The 24,329-nt window shown below is 48.4% G+C and overlaps 1 protein-coding gene across 3 annotated transcripts in view; it reads right to left on the bottom strand.

Moving 5' to 3' along the window:
- The window catches only part of PLCG2 (phospholipase C gamma 2), a 139,140-nt gene that overhangs the window by 64,301 nt on the left and 50,510 nt on the right, over positions 1–24,329 (bottom strand). For all 3 annotated transcript variants that reach the window (XM_024735622.1, XM_024735623.1, XM_024735624.1), the window contains exons 2-6: positions 20,837–20,980; positions 18,509–18,602; positions 17,755–17,802; positions 9,229–9,313; positions 7,640–7,723 (exon numbers count right to left, since the gene is read on the bottom strand). In XM_024735622.1, coding sequence (XP_024591390.1) covers positions 7,640–7,723; positions 9,229–9,313; positions 17,755–17,802; positions 18,509–18,602; positions 20,837–20,980 — 455 coding nt within the window. The remainder of the gene's footprint in view (positions 1–7,639; positions 7,724–9,228; positions 9,314–17,754; positions 17,803–18,508; positions 18,603–20,836; positions 20,981–24,329) is intronic.

Below are 24,329 nucleotides of genomic sequence, written 5' to 3'. Positions count from 1 at the left end.
ACGCTCGCACCCATAGAAAATCTGGAAGAGGAAACATCGAACCTCTCATTGAATGTATAACCATAGGTATAATCATGCGTAGGCTTGCAGGTATTTTAACTTCCTTTTTATTGTATGATGCACTTTCACCTTTTATGGACTGAATATGCATTACTTTGCTGGTAGTAAAATGTATCCAGATATCAGAAACAAACTTCCTGTCGAGGGCTGCCTAGTCTCCTGCTTCAGCACATGAGAGATCAAAGGACACGCGGGGAAATCCACTGATGGTGACCAAGGTGGTCTTTTTGTTTACATTTATTTTACTGAAGATTACAAGGCTGTGTTGATTTCTGCCGTACAGCAAAGTGATTCAGTTATATACATATATCTATATAGATATCTATATATTCTTTTCCATTATGGTTTATTACAGGATACTCAATATAGTTCCCTGTGCTATACAGTAGGACCTCGTTGTCTGTGCATTCTCTATATAATAGTTTGCATCTACTGATCCCAAACTCCCAATCCATCCCTCCCCCACTCCCCCTCCCCTCTCCCTTGGCAACCACGAGTTTGTTCTCTACGCCTGTGGGTCTGTTTCTGTTTCACACGTAACTTCAGTTGTGCCATATTTTAGATTCCACATGTAAGTGATATCGTATGATATTTGTCTTTCTCTTTCTGACTTACTTCACTATGATAGTCTCTAGGTCCATCCACGTTGCTACAAATGGCATTATGCCATTCTTTTTTCATGGCTGAGTAATAGTCCATTGTATATATGGACCACATCTTCTTCATCCGTTCCTCTGTTGATGGACATTTAGGTTGCTTCCGTGTCCAAGATGGTCTTTTAGAAACAGGACAGAGAGCAAGTGCACCAGAGGCCGGCTGCCCTCACCTCCTCCCAGGGGGGTCCTGCCTCGTGAAGACAGGCTGACCGTGACAGCAGATACCACGCTCTGAGGGCAGCTTTGCACGCCAGACCCGGTGCTGGCTGACTGAGACCTTCCAGTTGTTTTTTTTCCTACCAGTTCTTTTAATCTTCACAACAACCATCTAGGATAGCCACCGTCGCCCCATGACGGTCAGGAAATTTAACACTGCTCCTAGCCAAAAGCAATGCTAAAGGGAAGTCAGTGCCACCTTAAATTATAGCAGAGTTGTTTTCTACTTTCACAGGCAAACAAGCAACAGAAATCACCTATATTCAGACCCCAGTGGGATAGTAATGGGATGGCAGAGAGCTGTGTGTGTTTATGTTCCCTGGCACCTTGCAAGGCTGGGAAGGCATTGGTTCTTTCAACTGCACTGGACATAATTTGTGAGCCGATTACTGATTATTTGTGAGCTGCTGGAGAGCGACTCAGACTTGGGTTCGTGGGAACCCATGGTGGACAGACGGCCCCAGGATTTCCACCTCCTGGTATGCAAACCCTTGCCTTATCCCTGTAACTTGCAAAGGTAATGGAGGTACACAATTATGTGCATATGATTACATGATGATGTTTTTATATGCTTGGAGAACCTGTCTTGCTGGCTTTGAGGAAACAAACAGCCACGTAGGGAGCCCCATACATGGAGAAGCCGTGGGCAGCCACTAGGAGCTGCGGGCAGCCAACAAGAAGCTGGAGCCCTCAGTCCTACAGCTGCAAGGAACCGAATGCTGCTACCACCACATGAGCATGGAAGCTGATCTTTTCTCATCTGAGCCTCAGATGAGACCACAGCCTCAGTGGAAATCTTAAATGCAGCTTTTTGTGAAACCCCAAAGCAGAGAATCCAGCCTAAGGCACACCTGGATGCCTGAGCCCCAGAAACTGAGAGTACAAACATGCATCGTGGTAATACTGTTACGTACATGCCAGCAATACAGAACTCATACACATAATACGTAAGCAATACGTAAGTAATACAGAACGCTAACGCATTTCCAAACGAATCTACGAGAGGGCAGCAAGAATAGAGCCTGTGAAACGGCAGGGGGTAAAAACAGATGAATCAACAGTAACCCAACCACCTCATCCCATGGGGTTGAAACTCCAGTCCTGGGCCAAGACCAAGAGTGGTATCAGTCAACCATCTTCACTCATAATCAGGTAAATGCCAGACCCCCAGCCTCCAGTAACCAAGGGGGGGACTTCACAGGTTTGCTGGAGAGGCAGCAAAGTAGCAGTGATGAAGCTGGGTATTAGATTCAAATATTTAAGGAAGAAAAAACACAAGGTCTTAGGTTTGCTTCAAAACCATCTGAGGAGAGGGAGGTGGGTAAGGGCATAGATGAAATAAGATGACCATGAGTTGACCATTGCTGAAAACGGGCTGCCAGGTGCTTGGGGGTTTGTTATACTATTATCTCTGCTTGTCTCTGTTTGACATTTCCCTTAATACCAAAGTTTAAAAACTTCAAAAGAAGTACCAGCGGGTGGGCAGTGAAGCTGAGCACAGGAGAACTCAAATTCTAGCTCTGCAGCTTTACTAACCTCACGACCTCCGGCAAGTTACCCGAGTGTCAGCAAGTTCATCCCCAAAATGAGGATAATAGCAGTACCCCTCCCACAGGGTTGCCAGGAGAATTCAATGTATGTAAGACATATAGCACGGCGCCCAGCACAGAGTTCACACTTAGGAAATGTTAGCTCTGATCTTTATTCACAATACTGTTATGACAGCCTAGTTAGAGGTATATCCCCCGCCCAGGGGGACACACATGGAATTAAATTTCTTATCTTCCTGCTGCTGCCAAACTTTTGGAAGCTTTGAGGCTTCACAGCAGCAACGTAAGCGGGTGGTTAGACACAAGGAGGGATTGGCCACTTCAAGTTGGAAACCTGTAGCTACTGATAAGCAGGACCCCACTCCCTGGATTTAGGTCTGGGCATCATCAATCACCACGAATGGCCCTGTCTCCCCAAGGAGCCCAAGAAAGCCAGCTGCGCCCCTAACAGCACAGAGGTAATGCTTTTCTCTGCCCTGAGCTTCCCAGTGAGGAGCTCAGTAAGTAAATGATATGCTGACAAGGGAGAAGCATTTACCTACACAAAAGCACTGAGGCTTCTCAAGTTGGCCGGTAACTATCTATAGAGCCTGGGGCTTTGTTATTCAAATTCCAAGTCACTGAATTAAAATATGCAGTGGCCAGACTGGACAGTTATCCCCTCCAGTGATGGAGAGGCTGTTGACCCAGAAGGTCTTAGGGACTGGGTAGGTGACACAAATTAGCAGAGAGAGCTGGATGGGGGGTTGGGGGAAGGGCTGGGGCAAACCAGAGAAAGCATGCTTCCCTCGGCTCAGAGGTTGCCAAATACAGCCAGATCTTGATTTTTTTTTTTTTCCCCAAGAGAAGTGAAAAATCTGGATCTTAATAAGAAATCTCCCAAGTTTTGAATGTAGGCAATTCATTTAAAAAACATTTAAACCATTAGGCCAAGTACAACCGAATGCTGGCTGAATGTGGCACGCTGGCCACCAGGGCAACCTCTGGTACGTACAGATGTTTTTCCCCAAAACTGGGCCATCTAGGGTACCCCCAGAGGACTCAGGGATTCTGCAGAAATCTGACTCAAATTTCTTTCCCTTCCTTCTCCCTCTCAAACACACATACATGAGCTTTAGAAAGAACCACAATGAAAGGTGCTCTTACGTGGAATTTTATCACGGTGGAGACCATCGGTGGTGGGTAACCTGTATTGGCAGATGCAACAGCTTTTCTGGGAACCTTATTCCCAAGCTTCGCCTGCTCTCTGCCTGATGAGACAGTATCTTGAAACTTCCAGACAAATGATTATAAAACCTGTTTTTTGCAACTACTTATCTTGAGCGAATCAAGTTTTTCTCAGTTCTGGTCAACTGCCTAAGACAGCAATTGTCATTGTTCTGGATTTCATTTATATACTGCCATCACAACATTTTCATTGCTCTCAAGAATTGATTGTGAATGAAAGGTACAGATTTTAACATAAAAAGTGTTCTGATCAGCTTTTACGCAGCAGAGTTTTCTTAATTAAGGTTTCGTACAAAAAAGGGGAGCAGGGTTAGATAGCTTTAAAGCTGTATAGCCAATGACCTGATTTAATACCTTCATTTTACAGAGGGGGCTGAGTGACGGGGGGAAAGATGGCTTTCCCCAAAATCACTTGGTCAGGTAGAGGTCAAGCTGGGGCTGGAACACAGGTCTTTCAACCTCCAAAGCCTACGACCTTTCTACTCTATTTGGCAAACCAAGAACTAATTATCACTTGTGTGAAAAAGTGAACATACTGCAACTGAATCTTTTACTCTATGAAATAATGTATTTTTCCCCCATCTACGCAGACAAGAAATGCTCCTCCCATTTCTCTACCTCAGATACATCCAAAGTCCCAAGGCCAGTGGTCACCTATCAAGAGGCCTCACCCTGCGGCCAGCCTGCAGGGAGAAGGCAACTGATAACTGTCTTTCACACTCATCCCTTTAAAATGCCTGCACTCTTGACCTCCAGTCCCTCGTCGGTCCTCCCCAGAGCCCGGTGGGGCCGGAATCATAGCCCCAATTGCACAGATGAGAAGACCGAGGCTGGGAGTGGTCAGTGGCTGGCCCAAGATCACACAGCCGAAGAAAGCAGATCCACCTTGCTGCAAGTCCTACCCACTCTCTGCTCCCTCGCGGCTCTGCTCTGGACCCACCTCGGCCCCCTGCAAAGCCCTTTTCCAACAGTAACAGCAGCAACTACCCACCAGGCATGCCACTCCCTGCACTGAACTGAATGCCTCCCTTTTTAAGCCTTATGCTTTATGGGAAATTTTTTTTTTTAATTGCAAAAGTAATGTGCTTCTTGGAACAAGTTGAAAACGGAGTGGTGCAAAGACAAATTTAATTATCTCTCTTGAGCATCTTTCCAAATCCCTCCAGGACATACACAAAATCAACATTAAATATGAGGGACTTCCCTGGTGGCGCCGTGGTTAAGAATCCGCCTGCCAATGCAGGGGACACGGGTTCGAGCTCTGGTCCGGGAAGATCCCACATGCCGCGGAGTCACTAAACCCGTGCACAACTACTGAGCCTGTGCTCTAGAGCCCACGAGCCACAACTACTGAGCCTGCGCTCTAGGGCCCACCTGCCACAACTACCAAGCCTGCGTGCCTAGAACGCATGCTCCGCAACAAGAGAAGCCACAGCAATGAGAAGCCTGTGCACCGCAACGAAGAGCGGCCCCTTACTGAAGTCCGTGCACCACAACTACTGAAGCCCGTGTGCCTAGAGCCCGTGATTCGCAACAAGAGAAGCCACAGCAATGAGAAGCCTGCGCACCGCAACGAAGAGCAGGCCCCTCTCGCCACAACTAGAGAAAGCCCACATGCAGCAACGAAGACCCAACGCAGCCAAAAATAAATAAATTAAATAAATAAATTTAAACCACGGCAATCTATTAAAAAAAAAACATTAAACGTGGGGTGTGTATACTCCTCCATACCTTCTCCTTGTTCATAAAAACACTCACAGACATATATAGGAGGGGTCCTGTTACCAAAAAATCAGACCTAGCTCCTCGCATGAATCTGCAGCTGGTTTTCCTCACAAAATACCGTGAACATCCCTCCAGATGGACAGAAACACAACGGACTCAGGCTTCTTAATTAGCTGCACAGTGCCGCACAGTATGGATGGACCATAACTTACCCGGCTTTTGCTCTACTGAGAGGCATTCAGATGGCTCCCAAGTATTTTGCCAGCATAAGTAAGGCTGCAATAAACAATCTAGTGATACACTCTTAGGTCTCAGTGCTTTCATTTCTCTAAAACAGAGGCCCCAAAATGCCACTGTCAGGTCAAAATGTATGCACATCTTAATTTAATTTTAAAATAGCATATTATCTTTTTTAAAATAAATTTATTTATTTAAATTTATTTTTGGCTGCGTTGGGTCTTCACTGCTGCCCACGCAACTCTAGCTGCGGCGAGCAGGGGCTAGTCTTCGTTGTGGTGCGCAGGCTTCTCACCGTGGTGGCTTCTCTTGTTGCGAAGCACGGGCTCTAGGTGCGCGAGCTTCAGTACTTGTGGCATGTGGGCTCGGTAGTTGTGGCTCGCGGGCTCCAGAACACAGGCTCAGTAGTTGTGGCGCACGGGCTTAGCTGCTCCGTGGCATGTGGGATCTTCCTGGACCAGGGCTCGAACCTGTGTCCCAGGCATTGGCAGGCGGGTTCTTAACCACTGTGCCACCAGGGAAGTCCCAATAGCATATTATCTTAATTGAAAAACATTCTCATTAACAAGGAATAAAAGTATAAAAAGAACAACACACAAAAATCCCTCAACCCAGAGACAAGTTACTATTAATAATTTGGTAAATTTCCTTCCAGAACAAGATGATAGAGTTAGTAGAACTTTTTTTACTTTAATAGGCTCAGACTAAATTCCAGTCAGACTGACGGCCACTCATGTTCCCACCACGAAGGTATGAGAGCACCATTTCCCCACCCTGTCCCCATAGCTCTATAACATTTAAAACTTTTGCCAGTCTAACAGATGAAAATATGATGTCACTGCCATTCCCACTTGATATTTCCTTGACTAGAAGGGAGACAGAACACTTCTCATGGGTCTCTTAGGAACATGCCGGACTTTGAAACACAGGGGAAACAAAAACATCATTCGATCATTTGCTCAAGAATCATCTTACCCATGCAGATGGCCGACAGGCACAAGAAAAGATGCTCAACATCACTAATCATCAGGGAAATGTAAATCCAAACCACAATGAGACACCACCTCAGACTCGTCAGAGTGGCCATCATCAAAAAGAACACAAATAACAAACGCTGGGGAGGATGTGGAGAAAAGGAGACCCTCCTACACTGTTGATGGGAATATAAACTGATGCAGCCACTGTGGAAAACAGTATGGAGATTTCTCAGAAAACTAAAAACAGAGTTACCATATGACCCAGCACGTCCACTCCTGGGTATATATCCGAAAGAAAGAAAAGCACTAATTTGAAAAGATACATGCAGCCCAATGTTCACAGCAGCATGTTTAATAATTGTCAAGATATAGAAGCAACCTAAGTGTCCACCAGCAGATGAACGGATAAAGGAGATGTGATAGATATACAGATATATAGACACACACACACACACACACACACACACACACACACACACACAGTGGAATACTACTCAGCCATAAACAAGAATGAAATATTTGCCATTGGCAACAACACGGATGGACTTGGAGGGTATCCTGCTAAGTGAAATAAGTCACACAGAGAAAGACAAATACTATGTGATATCACTTACACGTGGAATCTAAAACATACAACAAACTAGTGAATATAACAAAAAAAGAAACAGACTCACAGATACAGAGAACAAATTAGTGGTTACCAGTAGGGAGAGGGAAGGGAGGAGGGGCAGTATAGGGGTAGGGGATTAAGAGGTACAAACTATTACATATAAAATAAGCTACAAGCATACACTGTACAACACAGGGGCTATAACCCATACTCTACAATAACTACAAACGGAGGATAACCTTTAAAAATTGTGAAACACTACATTGCATTCCTGTAACTCATATAATATTGTACAGCAGCTATGCTTCAATTTTTAAAAGTAAGGTAAACTAAGACTATCAAAACCTTCAAAAAGGAAATGGGAAAAAAGAATCGTCTTACCAATTTCTGCTGTTCAAACATAAGTTTTTTATAGAAGAGATGGAACTGTTCAAAGCTGAGTTCATCTTTGTGTGCTCCTATTTCCTGTAAATATATAAAAAAAAAGTGACCACACGATCTTTCTTGTCCACCACAAGAATGCCTCTTCCCTGTTCACAGAAATACCATGGCTCTGCTACAACACGGGTTAAAATCAAACTTGCATTCCTCTGAACCCAACTGTCCACAAGTTTCCTAATTTATCTGCCTGGAGAACATACCCACCAGGGATCCCTGGTAAGATCCTTCCCTTGACTCTCCAGAAGGGAAGGATCTGAGCCAGAATTCCAAGAGCCATAATGCAGAACTCCTCCTTTTGGGGGCAGAAGACACTTTCAAATCTAGACATATTTATAGGGTATGTACAGATAGGTCATTTTTAAAAGCATAAGAAAATGAACCGAGCCCTTAGAATGAACAGAGCTCAACTCCAGTCAAGGTCTGTCCCCTGAATGGCTTAACAGCTTTGGGCAAATCACTTGACCCTCTCAGACCCTCCGTTTCTTCATCTGTAAAATGGGAGAACCACCATTACCCTCCTCGGACTTCCTTGAAACCAAACCAGATAACATCCACGTAGCACCTGCTTGGTAAAGGCTTGATAAGGAACAAAACTCCAACTACGTGGCGGTCGGTAGTAAATGCCTCTCCCATCTCTCTTCTGTCAGTCCCCACCCTTCTCTGGTCTTGCCTTCTTGGACCAGTTCGAATGATGGGGGTGGGCCAAAAGATGGCTTGATAAGCCATAAAGTGGGTTAACTGTTTCAGGAGCTCACTGGTATAAAAATGAATGAGCTTCTTCAGCTGAGGAATCCTGTGACATGCCCCTGTGAGTCCACCAACTGGGACTATTGGGATGGAGTGTTGTTGGGTTCCTTGACGAGAGTCAGTATCTCTCTGAAGGCCAGAAAGAATGCCTATGGATCACCTCCATCCTTACACCCTTCAGAAGAGCCCCACCTGACCTATGCTACCCCATCACTCATGGAATGACCCGTCTCAGATCTACCAATGGCTTAATTACACAAGAACGTAAACAAATTAAATGATGGGCGGAAGGAGGGATGGAGGGATGGGAGTAAGGATCATTGGATGAAGGGAGGGGTGGGGGCGAGGAGAGGGGAAGGGCAGAGAAGAGTCGCCTCTGACAACTATGCTATCAGGACCTGAATACAAAACGCCACATCCCTGGCAACCTACATAAGGAGTCTTCCATAATATTCTCCAGAAGAAACACATGTGTTCATATTATTAAAAGGAAAACAGGCTGTGGGGTAGTGAGGGAAAGGGAAAGTTGGACTGGTGGAAACATCCCAAGTCAAGCAGCTCAGTGAACGTGGTCTTCGTGGATGACGTCCTCTGCCACGACTGAGAACACGGGCCTAAGATCTTCACACAATCCCTCTGTCCGGACTAAGACGGATGAATCTGGAGGCGGGGGACTTCCTTGGATACCATTCAATGGAGCTCAAAGGCACGTAGTGGCTTCACGGGAAAGGCACACGTAGCCCTGGATTCACAAAATCGCCAGGCTGAGACACAAAACTTACCACGAACTTATCTTTGAGGAACTTGGCGCTGCTCACTTTGAAGTTGACCAGGGGCAAGATGGTCTTCAACTCTCGGAGGCTGATGCTGCAAAAGAGGGGAACCCCAGTCCCGTCAGCCTTGAGGGGTGCCAAGAGTGGAGGATCTGGCTCCTCCCGTCAGCTCCCATCTCTACGAGAAGACCCGCCAACAGCTGTTAGTGAGCACTAACTGGGAACAGAGACTCTGGGATCAAGACACCCGATGTGCAAGGCTGGTCTCCACCCTTCAGGGATGGCCGTGGACACGGATCACGTTGGAGATTCGCAGTGAGGGCAGAAATGGTGTCGGATAACCTCAGCAGATGCGAAACGTCACAGGGGTTCCAGCCAAGAAGAGGTCACTGAAGGCCAGAGACAGGCAGGGGAAGGAGCCAACCTTCTCTGAACACCTACTATGTGCCAGGCTGCCCCAGGGATCTCCAGGCAATGACGTCATCTCGCCCCTCGCTACACCTCACCCCCCCACACAGTATGCATTCTCGAGTCCCAGGGTTCAGAACAGGCAACGGGGATGGGGGCAGGGTATGCAGCTCAAGGTCGGAGCTGGTCTGACGACCTGAGGAGGCAGGCACCATTATCACTCCACACGGCAGGTGGAGAAACCGAGGCTCAGAGACGTTGGGTGCTAGCACGCGGTGGAGGCGGACTCAAGTGCAGCCTGCCTCCGGGTCTGCCTGTAACCACTGCATTTGAGGCCTCTCAGGGAACGCCACGAACAGTGACGGAGGGCGGCGGGCCAAGGGCCTGAGATCCAGACCCTCGTGGCTGCAGAGCCACGTGTCCGGCAGAGCGAGAGAGGGTGGTCTGGGCGGCCTCTGGCGTGGCCAGAGAAAACTGTTCTGCGTTCCTGGAGACGTCAGACTAGAAAGGGGCTGTGCGTGGCCAGGAAGGAAGTCTGCCCGGGCTGTGGGCAGGAACGGCCCAGCTTCCGCCACACTGTCTACTCGGCCTCTGCCAGCACGCCCGGGAGGAAGCAGCAGGCCACACTCGGCAGCTGCCCCGGGAGACCGCCAAGAGGACTCCTGGCCACCCCAGTGTCCCCACCTCCAGCATCCCTGTCTCTCATCTAACGGCCTCCCTAACGTGGGAGACCTTTATGGGCCACGTGTTCCCCACCTCTCACCACTCCTGGGGCCGGCACCCTGGGCTTTCCCAGAGAGACGGTGAGGGCAGCACAAAGCCCCCGGCAGGCCCGGCGGGGCTGGCCGCACAGAGAAGCGAGCAGGCTGGCTGAGACCCTCTTTCGGACCCTGCCCCCGGGGTGTCCCGAAGAGCTTGGCCAGGGCAGGATGAAGGGCGAGGAGTGGCGGGGGATGGCGCTATAAAACGAGGCAGGGAGAGGGTCTGGCCTAGCTGGTAGCCAAGGCGGCTCATCTAGGACCAAGGAAGAGGTCGGCGTCCCCTGGGGAACCCAGAATTTCCAGGCAGAAACGGGGCCAAGAAACCTTCCCACACCTAGGAACAAAGGGACTGGGGAGCTGGGAGCCAGTGCAGCTGCCGGGGGGCCAGTGGAGCAAACACAGGGCCCGGGGGCGCAAGAATCTGAGCACTGGGGCATCTGAGCCCACCGGCTCCAAAGGTCCCGCCTTACAGTGGAGCAACTGAGCCCCCAGGTAAAGGTGGGGGCCAGAGAGTTTCTCTGGGCTCCTGTGCAGGGACTAGCCACTCCACTCCACTACCCGTGCCGCGCCTTCACTCCCCGCTCTGGGCACGTGGACCAGGACTGACCCGTGGAGCTGCCGGCGGGTAGGAAGCCAGCAGCTTCCAACTTCACCCCTCTCCCCGTCCAGGACTTGTCATCAGATCTCAGCCAAGATCATGGTCTGCCCTCTGGCCGTAACTCAGGACAGCTCTGCAGGGCCTCCCCGGAGCTCCCCACGGGGCCAGCTGAGGCCGTGACTGTGACTGCATCACAATCCAGCTGCCTTCGCAGGTGTGGCCCCGCACCCACTCCCCATAAGCTTCCTGCACACAAAGCCCCATCTCAGATTCTGCTTCCTGCAGGCTCAGCCTGTGACCGTGCAGGGCAATCCAGGGCAATCCCTTTGGGGAGGGATGGCAAAAACTACCCCCTCCCCACGGGCACTGAACAATCATGTCAGCTTCCCTCCTCAGCTTGGCGTGGTCCCAGATGCTACAACACTGCACCCTGGGGCAGCCTTTACCAAACAACTGAGGTTGGCAGCCCCACGAAACTTACCTGCCACCCTGAGGCTGGTAACCAACACCTCCACCACCCCCGGCTTCTTGTAACAGTAATAAACATTCATTAGTGTTTACCGTAAGCCAGCCACTGGCCAAGCACTCGTCACAAATGAACCCACTGAATCTTCAAACCAATCCCAGGAGGTAGGAACTCTGATCTCTCTTACAGATTAGGAAACTAAGGCACAGAGAAGTCAAGTAACTTACCCAAACTCATACAACCAGTAAGTGTCAGTGCTGAGATTCAAACCTCAGCGCTGCCCAAAAGAATTTTCTAGGATGATGGAAACGTTCCGTATCAGGGCTGTCCAATGCGCCTAGGGCAACCAAGGAACTGAATTTTTAAATTTTTATTTAATTTTAATTACTTTAGATTTAAATAGTCACATGTGGACAGTGCAGCTCTAGAAGCCTGCTTCTCTAAGTAGCGTCCCTGGAACGCCAGTACCAACATCAGTTGGGAATTTGTTACAAGTACACATTCATGATCCCCATCCAGACCCAGTGGAACAGAACTTCTGCGGGACAGGCAGTGCACCTCTGGGGGTAAAGCCCCCCCAGGCTGTCCGACGTGCTGGAGCCAGGACTGCTGACCGCAGGGAACCTATTTGCATGCCTGCTGAAGACAGAACTGGACCGCACACCTGCCTCCCACCTGCACGCCCGACCCTCCCGCCTCCTGAAGGCCAGGCTGAGCGAGAACAGGAAGTGCACACTCGGTTTATGCAAAGTCAGTGTCACATGCCGAGGGGCAAGGGGCAAAGTGGGAAAGAGATGTCCACAGAGACAACCTGCTCCCAGCCCGTAGGTCTGCTGGCCCCTCTGCAGGACTCAGCCCGTGAGCCTCACCCTGAGGAATGCAATTTCAGTGACCACCCTCCACCCCCGAAGGTTCAGGGGCTTTCGCAAGGGGTATTTTGACCGAAGAAGTTTTCCCCTAATGCACTGACCTTAGAACCTAATTCCCAGGTAAGAGGCAACTAAACTCTAGAGACTCAAAACGAGGGGGTTTCTGGAAACCTGGTCAAGATTAATGTTAAACGATTCATGCCTTTGACTCAGTCTCCCCAGGCCTGGAAATGTTATAAGGACGAGAACGTTCTGGTTGTCCCCTGTTACAATGCTATGTCTACGAACGAAAAGGGAGGGCTTCGTTCATCTGACCAACACTACAAAGACCGAACCAGCCGGATCCCCGACCTCGAGAGCCCCCACCGGTGTGAACAGCAACAACAGGGGGAAGACTCTAAGAAAGCAGAGAGCGTCCGGCCGACGGGACAGACTGGCACTAAGACCGAGAATCCTACGATGACCCGAAACACGCTTCTCGTGAGGATCGCTCCATAACGTTCCCTCTGAACGCAATTCAGTGAAACTGTGAACATTAATAAAAACCGGACACAAACTAAATGACAAACAAAAGGCAACTTTTCAAGCCAAATATCAGATCCCATTGGTTGAATTACAATGTAGGCGTTAATACTGTTCCCAAAGAGTTGCAACAAAATGTAAACGTGTTTATAGTTTAAGGTGAGGTGAAAATAGTTTCCCCTCCTTGCATGTGGGCTGGACTTAGTGACTGATTCCCAGAAAACAGACCGGGGGCAGGCGGGGGTGGGGTCTTTACGAAGGAGAGATCTGGAAGACACAACCTTGGCCAAGTAATCAAGGTTTCCAACACCCTTGACAAGCCATGGTGAAAGCAGGCATCTCTTGAGCACGGTGAAGAAAAAGACCTTCACCTCTGTGATATTCTTCCCAAACACAACCTCAGGTTACCCTTAACTCCAGTCTAATCATGACAAAAATATCAGACTAACACAAATGGAGGGACATGTTACAGAATACCTGAGACCTACTCCTCAAAACTGTCAAGGTCATGCAAGACAAGGAAAGATGGAGAAACCGTCACAGCCTAGAGGACACCAAAGGGGCAGAACAACTAAGTACAAATGTGGGGTCTTGGGTGGGATCCAAGACCAGGAGAAGGACACTGGTGGAAAAAATGGTGAATTCCAATAAAGTCTAGGGTTTACCTAACACTCGTATAGCAAATGTGGTTTGTCAAGTTTTGACATGAATGATGTGAAACGTAGGGAAAACTGGCCAAAGGGGTAGATGAGAAATCTCTGTACCATCTTTGCAACTTTTCTCTAAATGTAACATTATTCCAAAATTTTAAAATTAAAGAAGAACACAATGTAAAGTCATATGTATAAGTTACATATTAATGAAGTAAAATGAACAAACCAATAAATAAAGTTGAGGATGGAAATCTACTGAAAACAATTGTACCCAGAGTTAAACAGTGCCTACCATTTAATGTCAAACTCACACAAATTTTTTCTAGTTTTCAGTATTTCCAAAATTTTCTATAACGAACATGAGTTACTTTCGTAATATATATACACTACCAAATGTAAAATAGATAGCTAGTGGGTAGCAGCCACATAACACAGAGAGATCAGCTCGGTGCTCTGTGACCACCTAGAAGGCTGGGATAGGGAGGGTGGGAGGGAGACGCAAGAGGGAGGGGATATGGGGATATATGTATATGTACAGCTGATTCACTTTGTTATAAAGCAGAAACTAACATAACATTATAAAGCAATTATACTCCAATAAAGATGTTTAAGAAAAACAAAAAAAACATAGGCTTGGGGGTTCCCTGGTGGTCCAACAGTTAAGCCGCTGAGCTTCTAATGCAGGGGGCGCCAGTTCAATCCCTGGTCAGGGAACTAAGATCCCACGTGCCTTGCGGCACGGCCAAAAAATAAAATTAAATAAAACACAGGCTTGTTTACCATAACTAAAAAAAAAGTCCATGTGACATTTTTAAATGGGCAAAGGACTTGTCTAGATATTTCTTTGAAGAAGATATACAAATGGCAAAAAGCACATGAAAAGATGCTCAAGATCTGTAGTCATTAGGAAGATGCAAATCAAAACCAAAATGAGATACTACTTTACACCCACTGGGATGGCTGGAGGGAGGGAAGGGGGGTTGTGGGGGAAAGAAGGAAGGGAGGAAGGGAGGGAAGGAGGGAGGAAGGAAGGAGGGAAGAGGGGAGGGAAGGAGGGAGGAAGGAAGGATGGAAGAGGGGCGGGAAGGAAGGGAGGAAGGAAGGAAGGTTAGGTGTTGGCAAGGGAGTGAGAAAAAAATGAAATCCTGTTGCCCTGCTGGTGGGAATGTATAATGGTTGCAGCTGCTGTGGAAAACAGTAGGCAGTTCATCAAAAAATGGAACAGTATTACCTTTTGATCCTGCAATGCCACTTCTGGGTAATGCACAAAAGAACTGAAAGCAGAGACTAGAAACCCATATTCACAGCAACAATACTCACAATAGCCAAAAGGTGGAAGCACCTGGAGTAAGTGTCCACGGACAGATGGACGCATAAACACAATGTGTTACATGCACATAGTGGAATATTATTCGGCCTTAAAAAGGAAGGAAATTCTGACACTTGCTACAGTAACGTGGATGAACCATGAAGACATGGTGCTCAGTGAAGTACGCCAGCCACAAAACGCAGCATCCTTCCACTCATAGGCCCACAGGAGTCAAATTCACAGAGACAGAAAATATTGGGCTGGCCAAAAAGGTCGTGCAGGTTTTCCCGTAAATGTCATTTTACAGAAAAACCTCAACGACCTTTTTGGCCAACCCAATAGCACAGCGGTTACCAGCGGCTGCAGAGGGGGTAACAGAGTGAGGGCTAAATGGGTACAGAGCTTCAGTTTTGCAAGAGGGGTCGAGCTCTGGAGGCGGATGGTGATGGCAGCACTGCAACATGAACGCACAGACGCGTACACTGAAAATGGCAAGCTTTATGTTATGTATATTTCACCACAATGAAACCAACACGTAATTTTCAGTCAAAGGAGGTCGCGGAGGGGAAGGGAAGATTTCTGCCTTTTACCATTTCAGTGAGTGATCAGTTAAGCCACAGCTGACCCGCTAGGCTGCTGCGGACGAGTGATCTAACCTCTCCTGGCCTCAGGATCCTCATAAAACGGACCGGAGGGTGCCCAGCTCGCCAGTCTGAGAGCCTTCTTTCCGTAAGCTTTCCCCAATTCCCTAAGTAAGGAGAGTGCTCAGAACGGCGGGTGTTACAAAGTGACTCCTCAGCAAACGCCAGCTGCTGCCATGTTGCCTCTCGAGAGGCTGAAAAGGGAAACATGCTCAGGCCAACAAAAACCAGGGACTGGACACTGCCCGAGCCGGGCCAGCCCACAGTCTGCCTCCCATCCCCAGGCTCTTTCCTTCGTGCTGCAGCTCCTTTGTTTTCTTCCAGGAAACGGGACCACTGTGCGAGACAGGAAAGGAGGGAGACTGGCAGAAGTCAGTTGCCCATTCATTGGCACCTTGGTCAAGTTCCTTTTGAAAAACTCCCTCTGGGCCTCCCAGAACCACAGGAAAGGTGGGATTTTCCACGTGTTGACAGAGCAGCAGGGCTCTGCCAAGCGGAAGGGAGGTCGGGGAGCGGGAACGGCAAGCAGGGAACAAGGAATCATGGCCAGAGACAGACTTGCTCTCTGCTGAAGGTTCTGGAAAGGACTTCTCTGTAAAGGACTTGCAAGAATCCATTCTGAGCGAGAGAGCTGGAGGGAGGCTCCCACTTCTTGACAACAGAAGTTGGAGAAGCAGACTGTGGAACCAGATCAACAACGCCATACCCCACCATGTGGAGAGAGGGCCCAGGAGGGACCTCAGCTGTGATTCACCCCAAAGCCACAGAGAAGGGAAACAGTCATGGGAGGCTCCACCTCCAAGACTGAAAGAGGCCAGTGTGTATAAAATCCCCCAGCGCGGGGACCTCGTTTGATCCACCCTCCGTAACACGGGCCAGGCCCAGGTGTGGGACCACAGAACGCTGGCTGAGAGGAGGAGGGAGGGAAAGGAAGATGGACAGAGACACGGACTGAGCTGCTGGCTGACCTAACAACATCACTAAACTTTTCACCGCTTCCTGGTTACCATCTGTAGAGCATCCCGTGGGGCACGTGTACAAGAGACCACAGACGCTCTGAAATCAACAAGTGATGGATGACACTAGCCTGACACTAGAATGCCTCAGGGATGGAAAGACTTTCAGGAACAAGAGAGGTGAGTTGTAGACGTTACTTGTTGCCTCGTTGACGTGATGGTGACACATCTTAATGGAGAATGGAAGGAAGGAAAAACATTTAAAAACTTTCAGAGAGGTCTGATGTGAGGCTAAAATGATACAATTGATTGTCAAGAGCTCAGTACCGTGCCTGGCATGCTGGGTGCTCAATAAATGGTGTTTTTTTTTATCATTACATTATTAACAAGAACTGGATCATAACCGAAAAAAAATGCAGAGGATGTTCAACCTCGCCCGTAAACAAGGAAACGCAAATTTAAGCCAAAATCCACTGCTGCCTTTTACCCACAGATTAATAAAGGTCAAACTCTGGAGACACAGTGAAACAAGTACTTTCTTGCACTGCTGGCAGAAACAGAAATCGCTACCACCTCTCTCAAAAATCTCAGACCCGGGGACACCTGGCCGCTGGAATTCCTCTTCCGGGAATTTATCCTGCTCATACCCTCATCACCGAAGTTTACAAAAAGGGACATGTGAAGGCTTTCACAGTATGCTAATAAAGGACCAGGAACAACTTCACGTCCATCAAGAAGGAAATGATTTCTCATCAATGGGGGAACTACACTGTACCCATCCAAGGACAAACCGCATTGGATACAAAAATGCCTGGCATGGAGCGCTGTGTGTGCCGACAGGGAACCACTCCAAGACGTGCTGTTCAGTGAACCAGTCAAGGACACTGAATTACATGTTATCACATCGCCCCACTCACGTCCACCCAGCCCTTACGACCATCGCTACTGAACTGGGTTTACCTCCTGATGGTCAATCTGCCAGCACAGAGGAAGGGCAGGCACCATGGGGACCCTGTGTCTCCCCGGGACACAGAAGGGGCTCACATGTGAAGGCCTAAAGGACGTGCTGCAAGTGCTCCACAAAAGAGAAGCCACCTCTGCAGGTGGACTGGAATTTTCCACCGCAGTGAGGTCCCGCACGGGTGGAGATTCTGTCACCGTGACCCCCGCCATCTAGCACTGTGTCCGGCACCTTGTAAGTCAAATCTAACTTCAGCTAACTGAAAGCTCCCTCTGTGGAGCTTTCCAGAGCAGAGAACTTGCTCCAACCCCCTCAGAATGTTTAAAGAAAGAATGAACATCCGAGTCCAAAACCATCGGGAGAAAACGACAGAAATGTGAGCGAATCTTACCTGTTTCTTCTGGTCTGATCCACAGAATAAATCTGCTTTCGCAACCAACTGGGAAGAGAGTTGAGACAAAGAAGGAAAGTTAGAAAACAGCGCAAGTCTAAGTGAGTTCTATAGGATGCGACAAAGGAAACTGGAAACGAAAAGGAAGGTTTTCCAACTTTCTAACTCAGGCCACTTGGGAAGAAGCAGTTTCTCCTTGTGGTTGAAATGCCCCAGCTGAGCCAAGAGGCCCCTTTGACAGAGGTTGGCAATCTTTAAACTGACAATTCCCTCTGATGGTATTAGTTAATCCCCAAAAAGCTGGTAAGGAAAATGGTGTAAATTAGAGGGCTTTGGTTTGCTGGAGGGACAGTAATTCACACACCAATCCCATCCAAAGGGAGTGGCAGGTGGAAAATCCCCGGACCGCAAGCCTGAGGTCCTTTGATCCGTCAGCTTAATCCCTCTTCCTAAATCCTGTAAGAAACAAGCCTCGGGCCCTCCCCTCAAACCCGACACCAGTACGAGCTTCTGTCTCAGCCCCAGGGCCCTCCTCACTCCAGCAGGCCAACACCAAGGCCCAGCACTGAGACAGGCTTTTCTGTAAGATGCTGGAGAGTCCACAGCCGCTAATGGGAACCTACTGCATACAGGACACTCAATGAGCCTCCAAGACGCAAAGTTCCCTTTTTCTTTCTTTCACCATATTGGCTAAAGGGAGCAGAATAAATGCCTGAGTGAGCGAACACAGAGATAAACAGGCCAAAACCGTCACCTCTCAATGATGGTGGGGGTGGATGCGCTCATCACTTCCTGGTGCAAGATCTTCAAGCCAGAGAGCCACTTAGTTGCATCTTCTTTAGAGTCGGCTGTAGAGGTGAGGGGACAGAAATGCTCTGTTACTCCCTGGGAAGACAGACCGCTGCTTAGGGACCCCCCCACACACCTTCCCAGCCCCACACAGACCACGGGGCTGGGAGGAGCCTGTGCTGGTTCCTAGGACCTACTTTTTGTCTCAGATGAGGCCATATGCCCATGGTGAGCCTCCTACAGCAGGGGTGACAAGCCGGTGACTTTTTAAAAGAGTTTTAGCCCTATGCTAACAAACAAGAGGCAGGACCTGGGATAACTTGTACCACAATCCTGAGCAGCCCTAAGCATCTCCCCTGTTTCCCTTCAAGGCCAGAGAGAGGGGTGGAAAGTAGGTGATGATGATGCCTGCAAGGGAAGCTGCAACAAGTACCAGTTAAGAGCTTGGCATCATCGCCAAGTCCCAGTGTACCGCTTCAGGGCTGTGTGATGTTCAGTTGGTTACTTAACCTCTCTGTGCCTCATTTCCTAATCAGTAAAGTGGAGATGGCAATGCAAACAACTAGTCCAGTTATTAAACATCTCCAAACTAGGGAGTTTGCTAGTCTAGATAGAGCATGCTGAGGTTTCTGCTCTCACTCTTCCCATGTGGATGAGGAGAAAACTACAGCTCAGAAGAGTGATGGGACCTGTCCCAGAGCCAGTAAATAAGAAGCTGGGAGCCAGACATCACCCTGGCATCCTGGGCTCCACGTCTTGCTTGGGCTTTCATGGCCTCCCTACCAAGAAGAGCACCCAGGCTTCAGCCTGCAGGGGGGCTACGTGGACAAAGCTCTGAAGGGACACAGTCACGGGCCCCTCTCTCCTGCCCCATCTCTGCCTCCTGCTACACACCATCAATCAGACGGCCACCCAACACTTCCTACATCCACCTTGCTAATTTCCCTCCTCCAAGCCCTGGCACATGCAATGTCCTCTCCCTGGACCATCCTCCCTCTTTCATCCCAACTCCTACTGATGCCTTAAAACCCAGTTGAAAAGTCACCTCCCCTGCAAAGCCTTCCAGGGAATGAGGCACTGTGTATTCCTGCAGCACGCTTATGTTTGGACTACTGCTCTTATCACAGAGTACTCTAAGTTCCTGTCCACACGTCTGTCTCCCCAAGTAGACTGTGAACTCCTTAAAGGCAGCAACTGGGTCTTATTCCTCTTTACAGCCCCCATGACACGTAGTACAACCTGGCACAGGGCATATGCTCAAAAGATGCCTGATGCAAGCATGAATGAGAACTCAAACCAATGAGACCTATCTGACCCTAAATTATATGTCTTTTATAACTGAGTTGTAATAGTTCTTAAATATTCTAGATATGTTTTTAATCAGGCATACGGATTGCAATTTTTTTTCTCTATATTGTGGGTTGTCTTTTCACTTTTTTTTTCTCTCGGCCGTGCTGCATGGCTTACAGAATCTTAGTTTCCCCACCAGGGATCAAACTCAGGCCCCCTGCAGTGGAAGCTCGGAGTCCTAACCACTGGACCGCCAGGGAAGTCCCTACCTGACCCTAAATTCAATGTCTCTAACGCTACTCAGCTTTCACGGTTTCCCCCCACTTTGGTCTACTTTTAATGCTACTTACTTTCTCTCTCGTCAGTCATGATTGTACGTCAAGTTCTAAGTCAACACGTTCTGGGATGAGACCTGAAGGCAGCTACAGGCTTCTGCCCCTGAGCGAAGTGCCTGTGCTTTTTCACAGCCCTTCTCCTGGCTGCTCAGAGGCCTCTTGGACTTTCTGGTGGACTCATAGGGATGGCCTGAAATCTCACCTCCAGATAACATGTGTCTCCGTGTGTGCACGTGTGTGTGTGCATGTATGCGTTTACTGTAAGTGCATGTACGCATGTTTACACATGTGAGGTGGAAGATTTCAGGATAGTTCCTTCGGATCAGTTAAGCTGAATAAATGGTGCAGGCCAGACTCTGCTGGACGAAAAATGTACCCGCCTTCAGCTGTCTGCACGAGCCAGGTAGGCCCTTAACGTAATCCTTTCCACGTGCCAGTGGAGTCGGCATTATTGGGCTCCCCGTTTCACAGCTGAGTGAACCGCAGCTCAGAGAGGCTGAATCGCTTACCCAAAGTCACACAGCTAGAAAGGGACAGGGTTAGGATTCAAAACCATGACGCCCTAAACACGCATTAGCGGTTGGGCAGGTGTGAGCATCCTGCCAGTGAACTTCCTAGGAAGGAAACGAAGACCCAGGGGGAGAGAAGAGCACATGTCATGCACCCACCTGCTAAGCTGAGCGTGTTGAGGACGAACTGGGTGCCGTACAAGATGGTGAAGCAGCACTCCTCCTTCTGGCGGACTGCTTTCGCACGCTCAAAATCCTTGGAGTTCTTCCCTGGGCGGATTTCCTTTATTTCCATGATATCCACTGAAGGAAAATGAACATCAGCCAATCAGAAGCTGGAGTTCACTCCATCTGAGGCTGCAGCCATGTGCCTGCACCCCAGACACGCAGAGCCCAGCTCTTCACTCCCCAGAGTGAAGACAAGCTGGGCCGGCCCCACAGCCCTGCCCAGCTTGCAGGATTATGTGCAAAACATGAAATGCTTGTTGTTCTGAGCCACTAAGTACCGGGAGACTTGTTGTACAGCAAGAGATGACAGAAAAAGAGGAAACCCATCCTCCCTAGAACCCCTCCTGCCACGTGATGCCAACTCACTCCTAGCCAAAACCTACTGGCCAGGATGGCACCTGACCCAAGGGTGACCCCTCCCTCCATGGGATAGCCATCTGATCTAAGGGTGACCCCCCCACACACACAGGGTGGCCATTTGGTCCAAAAATGACCCCCTCCCCTCACAGGATGGCCACCTGATGCAAGGGAGAGCCCCCCCTCCCTTTCCTGCCATAGGATGTCCCGTGAACTAAGGAGTGTCACAGAGTGACAAGTCCATCCATCCTTTCCTCCCTTTCTTCTGTCAAAAAAGCACCTTGTCCTGGGACGAACCCATTTCACGTGCTTGAGGTGAAGATGATCCACATCCCGGCACCTTTCACCACAACAAGCCAAAGGAGGGGCCGAGGGTCCCAGGAATGACCACAATGTCCCACCCTTGGCACGGTGATGGGTTCAGGGATGAGCACACGGCCTAAGCTGCCCCCATCAGCCTCCTCCCGGGACTTAAGTGGCCAAAGCTATTCATCAAGTCTCTCCTGCTGCTGCCGCCAGGCTGACAAAACGTGAGTCTAGGGGTAGCAGGCCATGTGGCCTGCCATACAGAAAGCAAAGACTCATCCCTGATGCACTACTGAGCCCCTGGGTCCATGTGGGCTTGAAGCCACTTCTGCGCTGGAGCAGGCTACCTATGTGACCCAATAAATTCTCTGTTTTGCCTTGGTTAGTGGGACGTGAGTTTCTGTCCCACGCAACCACAAGAATCCTGGGACATACATCTTTGTTCTTATACTACACAGAGAGACAGGAAAGAGGTATTCCTGGAAATGAGAGGGTAGGGAAGGAGACCTCAGCTTTGACCTGGGATCAAGGAAGCAAATAGACCCGATTGAACAAAGGCATTTTAGAGTCAGAATTGAACTGGCAGGAAAGGTTCACAGCCACTCACACATAACAGCAGGAGGAGGAGACAGAGTATTAAATCAGGGGAGGAGGGGATGGAATGAACCAAAGCCTTTTTTTTTTTTAATTTATTTTTGGCTGCGTTGGGTCTTCGTTGCTGCACACGGCCTTTCTCTAGTTGTGTTGAGCGGGGGCTACTCTTTGTTGCGGTGCGCGGGCTTCTCATTGCGGTGGCTTCTCTTGTTGCAGAGCACGGGCTCTAGGCACGTGAGCTCAGTAGTTGTGGCTCACGGGCTCTAGATGCAGGCTCAGTAGTTGTGCCGCACAGGCTTAGTTGCTCCACGGCACGTGGGATCTTCCCAGACTAGGGCTCAAACCCGCGTCCCCTGCATTGGCAGGCGGATTCTTAACCACTGCGCCACCAGGGAAGCCTGAACCAAAGGCTTCTCACTTTCTTACCATGGATCTAGCTAGACTGAAAACAGTCTGGGGGACAAGAATCATGAAGTAAAGTGAAAAGACTTTAAATAAACAGCATTTGTTCTGTACCCTGTGTGTGGTGGTAGCTACACAAGTCTAAACGTGATAAAATTCCTTGAAACTATACGCCAAAGCAAAAACAAACAAAAGTTGAGTCCACAGAAAAAATGGTGAAAACTAATTAAGGTCTGACTACTCAGCCATAAAAAAGAACAAAATAACGCCATATGCAGCAACATGGATGCAACTAGAGATTATCACACTTAGCAAAGTCAGTCAGAAAGAGAAAGACAAATACCACATGATATCACTTATATGTGGAATCTAAACTATGACACAAATGAAACTATCTACAAAAGAGAAACAGAATCAAGGACATAGAGGATAGACTGGTGGTAGCCAAGGGGGAGGTGGGTGGGAAAGGGTTGGACTGGGAGTTTGGGATTAGCAGATACAAACTGGTATATGTAGAATGGATAAACAACAAGGTTCTACTGTAGAGCACAGGGGACTACATTCAGTATCCTGTGATAAACCACAAGGGAAAAGAATAGAAAAAGAATGTATACATATGTATAACTGAGTCATTTGTTCAGCAGTAATTAACACAATACTGTAATTCAACTATTATTTAATAAGAAATAAATTTAAAAAACTAATTAAGGTCTGTAATTTAATAATATTTTACCAGTGTCCATTTCCTGGGCTTGACAACTATGGTTATGAAAGATGTTATCACAGGGGGAAATTGGATGAATGGTACACAGAAACTCTGTATTATTTTTGTCATGTCATCATGAGTGTAAAATTATTTCAAACTAAAAAGTTTTTTAAAACACTTATCAAGGGACTTCCCTGGCACCGTGGTTAAGAATCTGCCTGCCAATGCAGGGGACACAGGTTTGAGCCCTGGTCCGGGAAGATCCCACATGCCACGGAGCGACTAAGCCCGTGCGCCACAACTACTGAGCCTGAGCCCTAGAGCCCACAAGCCACAACTACTGAGCCCATGTGCCACAACTACTGAAGCCTGCATGCCTAGAGCCCATGCTCCACAACAAAAGAAGCCACCGTAATGAGAATCCCGCGCACCACAACGAAGAGCAGCCCCTGCTCGCCGCAACTAGAGAAAGCCCGCGCACAGAAATGAAGACCCAACACAGCCCAAAAATAAATTAAAAAAAATTTTTTTAAACCCACTTAATTATGGGTGGTCCTATTATAGGGGTGGGGGTGGAGTCAAGGGGTCCTTCATTCCTCAAAAACTAACAACAAAACACAGAGTCTTTGTGCGCGCTCAGATTCACAACCTTCTGGGAGGTTAAATCAGCACTGCTGATTTACCTGCTTCAGCGGTTATCTGAGAACATCTGAGGTATTAATGTTCGTTCTCAGAAATCAGTTACTTACCCAACCCAGCTGCCTGCCTGTTAGGAGCCCAGTGACCTTAAGCAATACTCTTTTTTTCCTAGCTAGTCTAACAATGATTATCTAACCATTCTCTTTCCCCATAAAATATCTCTAAGAGGGAATTTCTGAATTGGCCAACTGTGAGCTTCTTTCCTTACAGCAAAATTATAATAAAAATTTGATGCGTTCATAACTAAAGAGAAAAATTTCAGATAATGTAACACTGTCTTCAGGCAATCACCAAGTCTTATCAATTCCTTCTAAATCACTCTTGAATCTATCTTCTACCCATTCCCAGGGCCAACACCAT

Source organism: Neophocaena asiaeorientalis, unplaced genomic scaffold, assembly GCF_003031525.2.
Source record: "Neophocaena asiaeorientalis asiaeorientalis breed wild unplaced genomic scaffold, Neophocaena_asiaeorientalis_V1.1 scaffold40, whole genome shotgun sequence".
Lineage (NCBI taxonomy): Eukaryota > Metazoa > Chordata > Mammalia > Artiodactyla > Phocoenidae > Neophocaena > Neophocaena asiaeorientalis.
The sequence above is the reverse complement of the archived record's forward strand: the minus strand, read 5'-3'. Positions and strand labels throughout refer to the sequence as shown.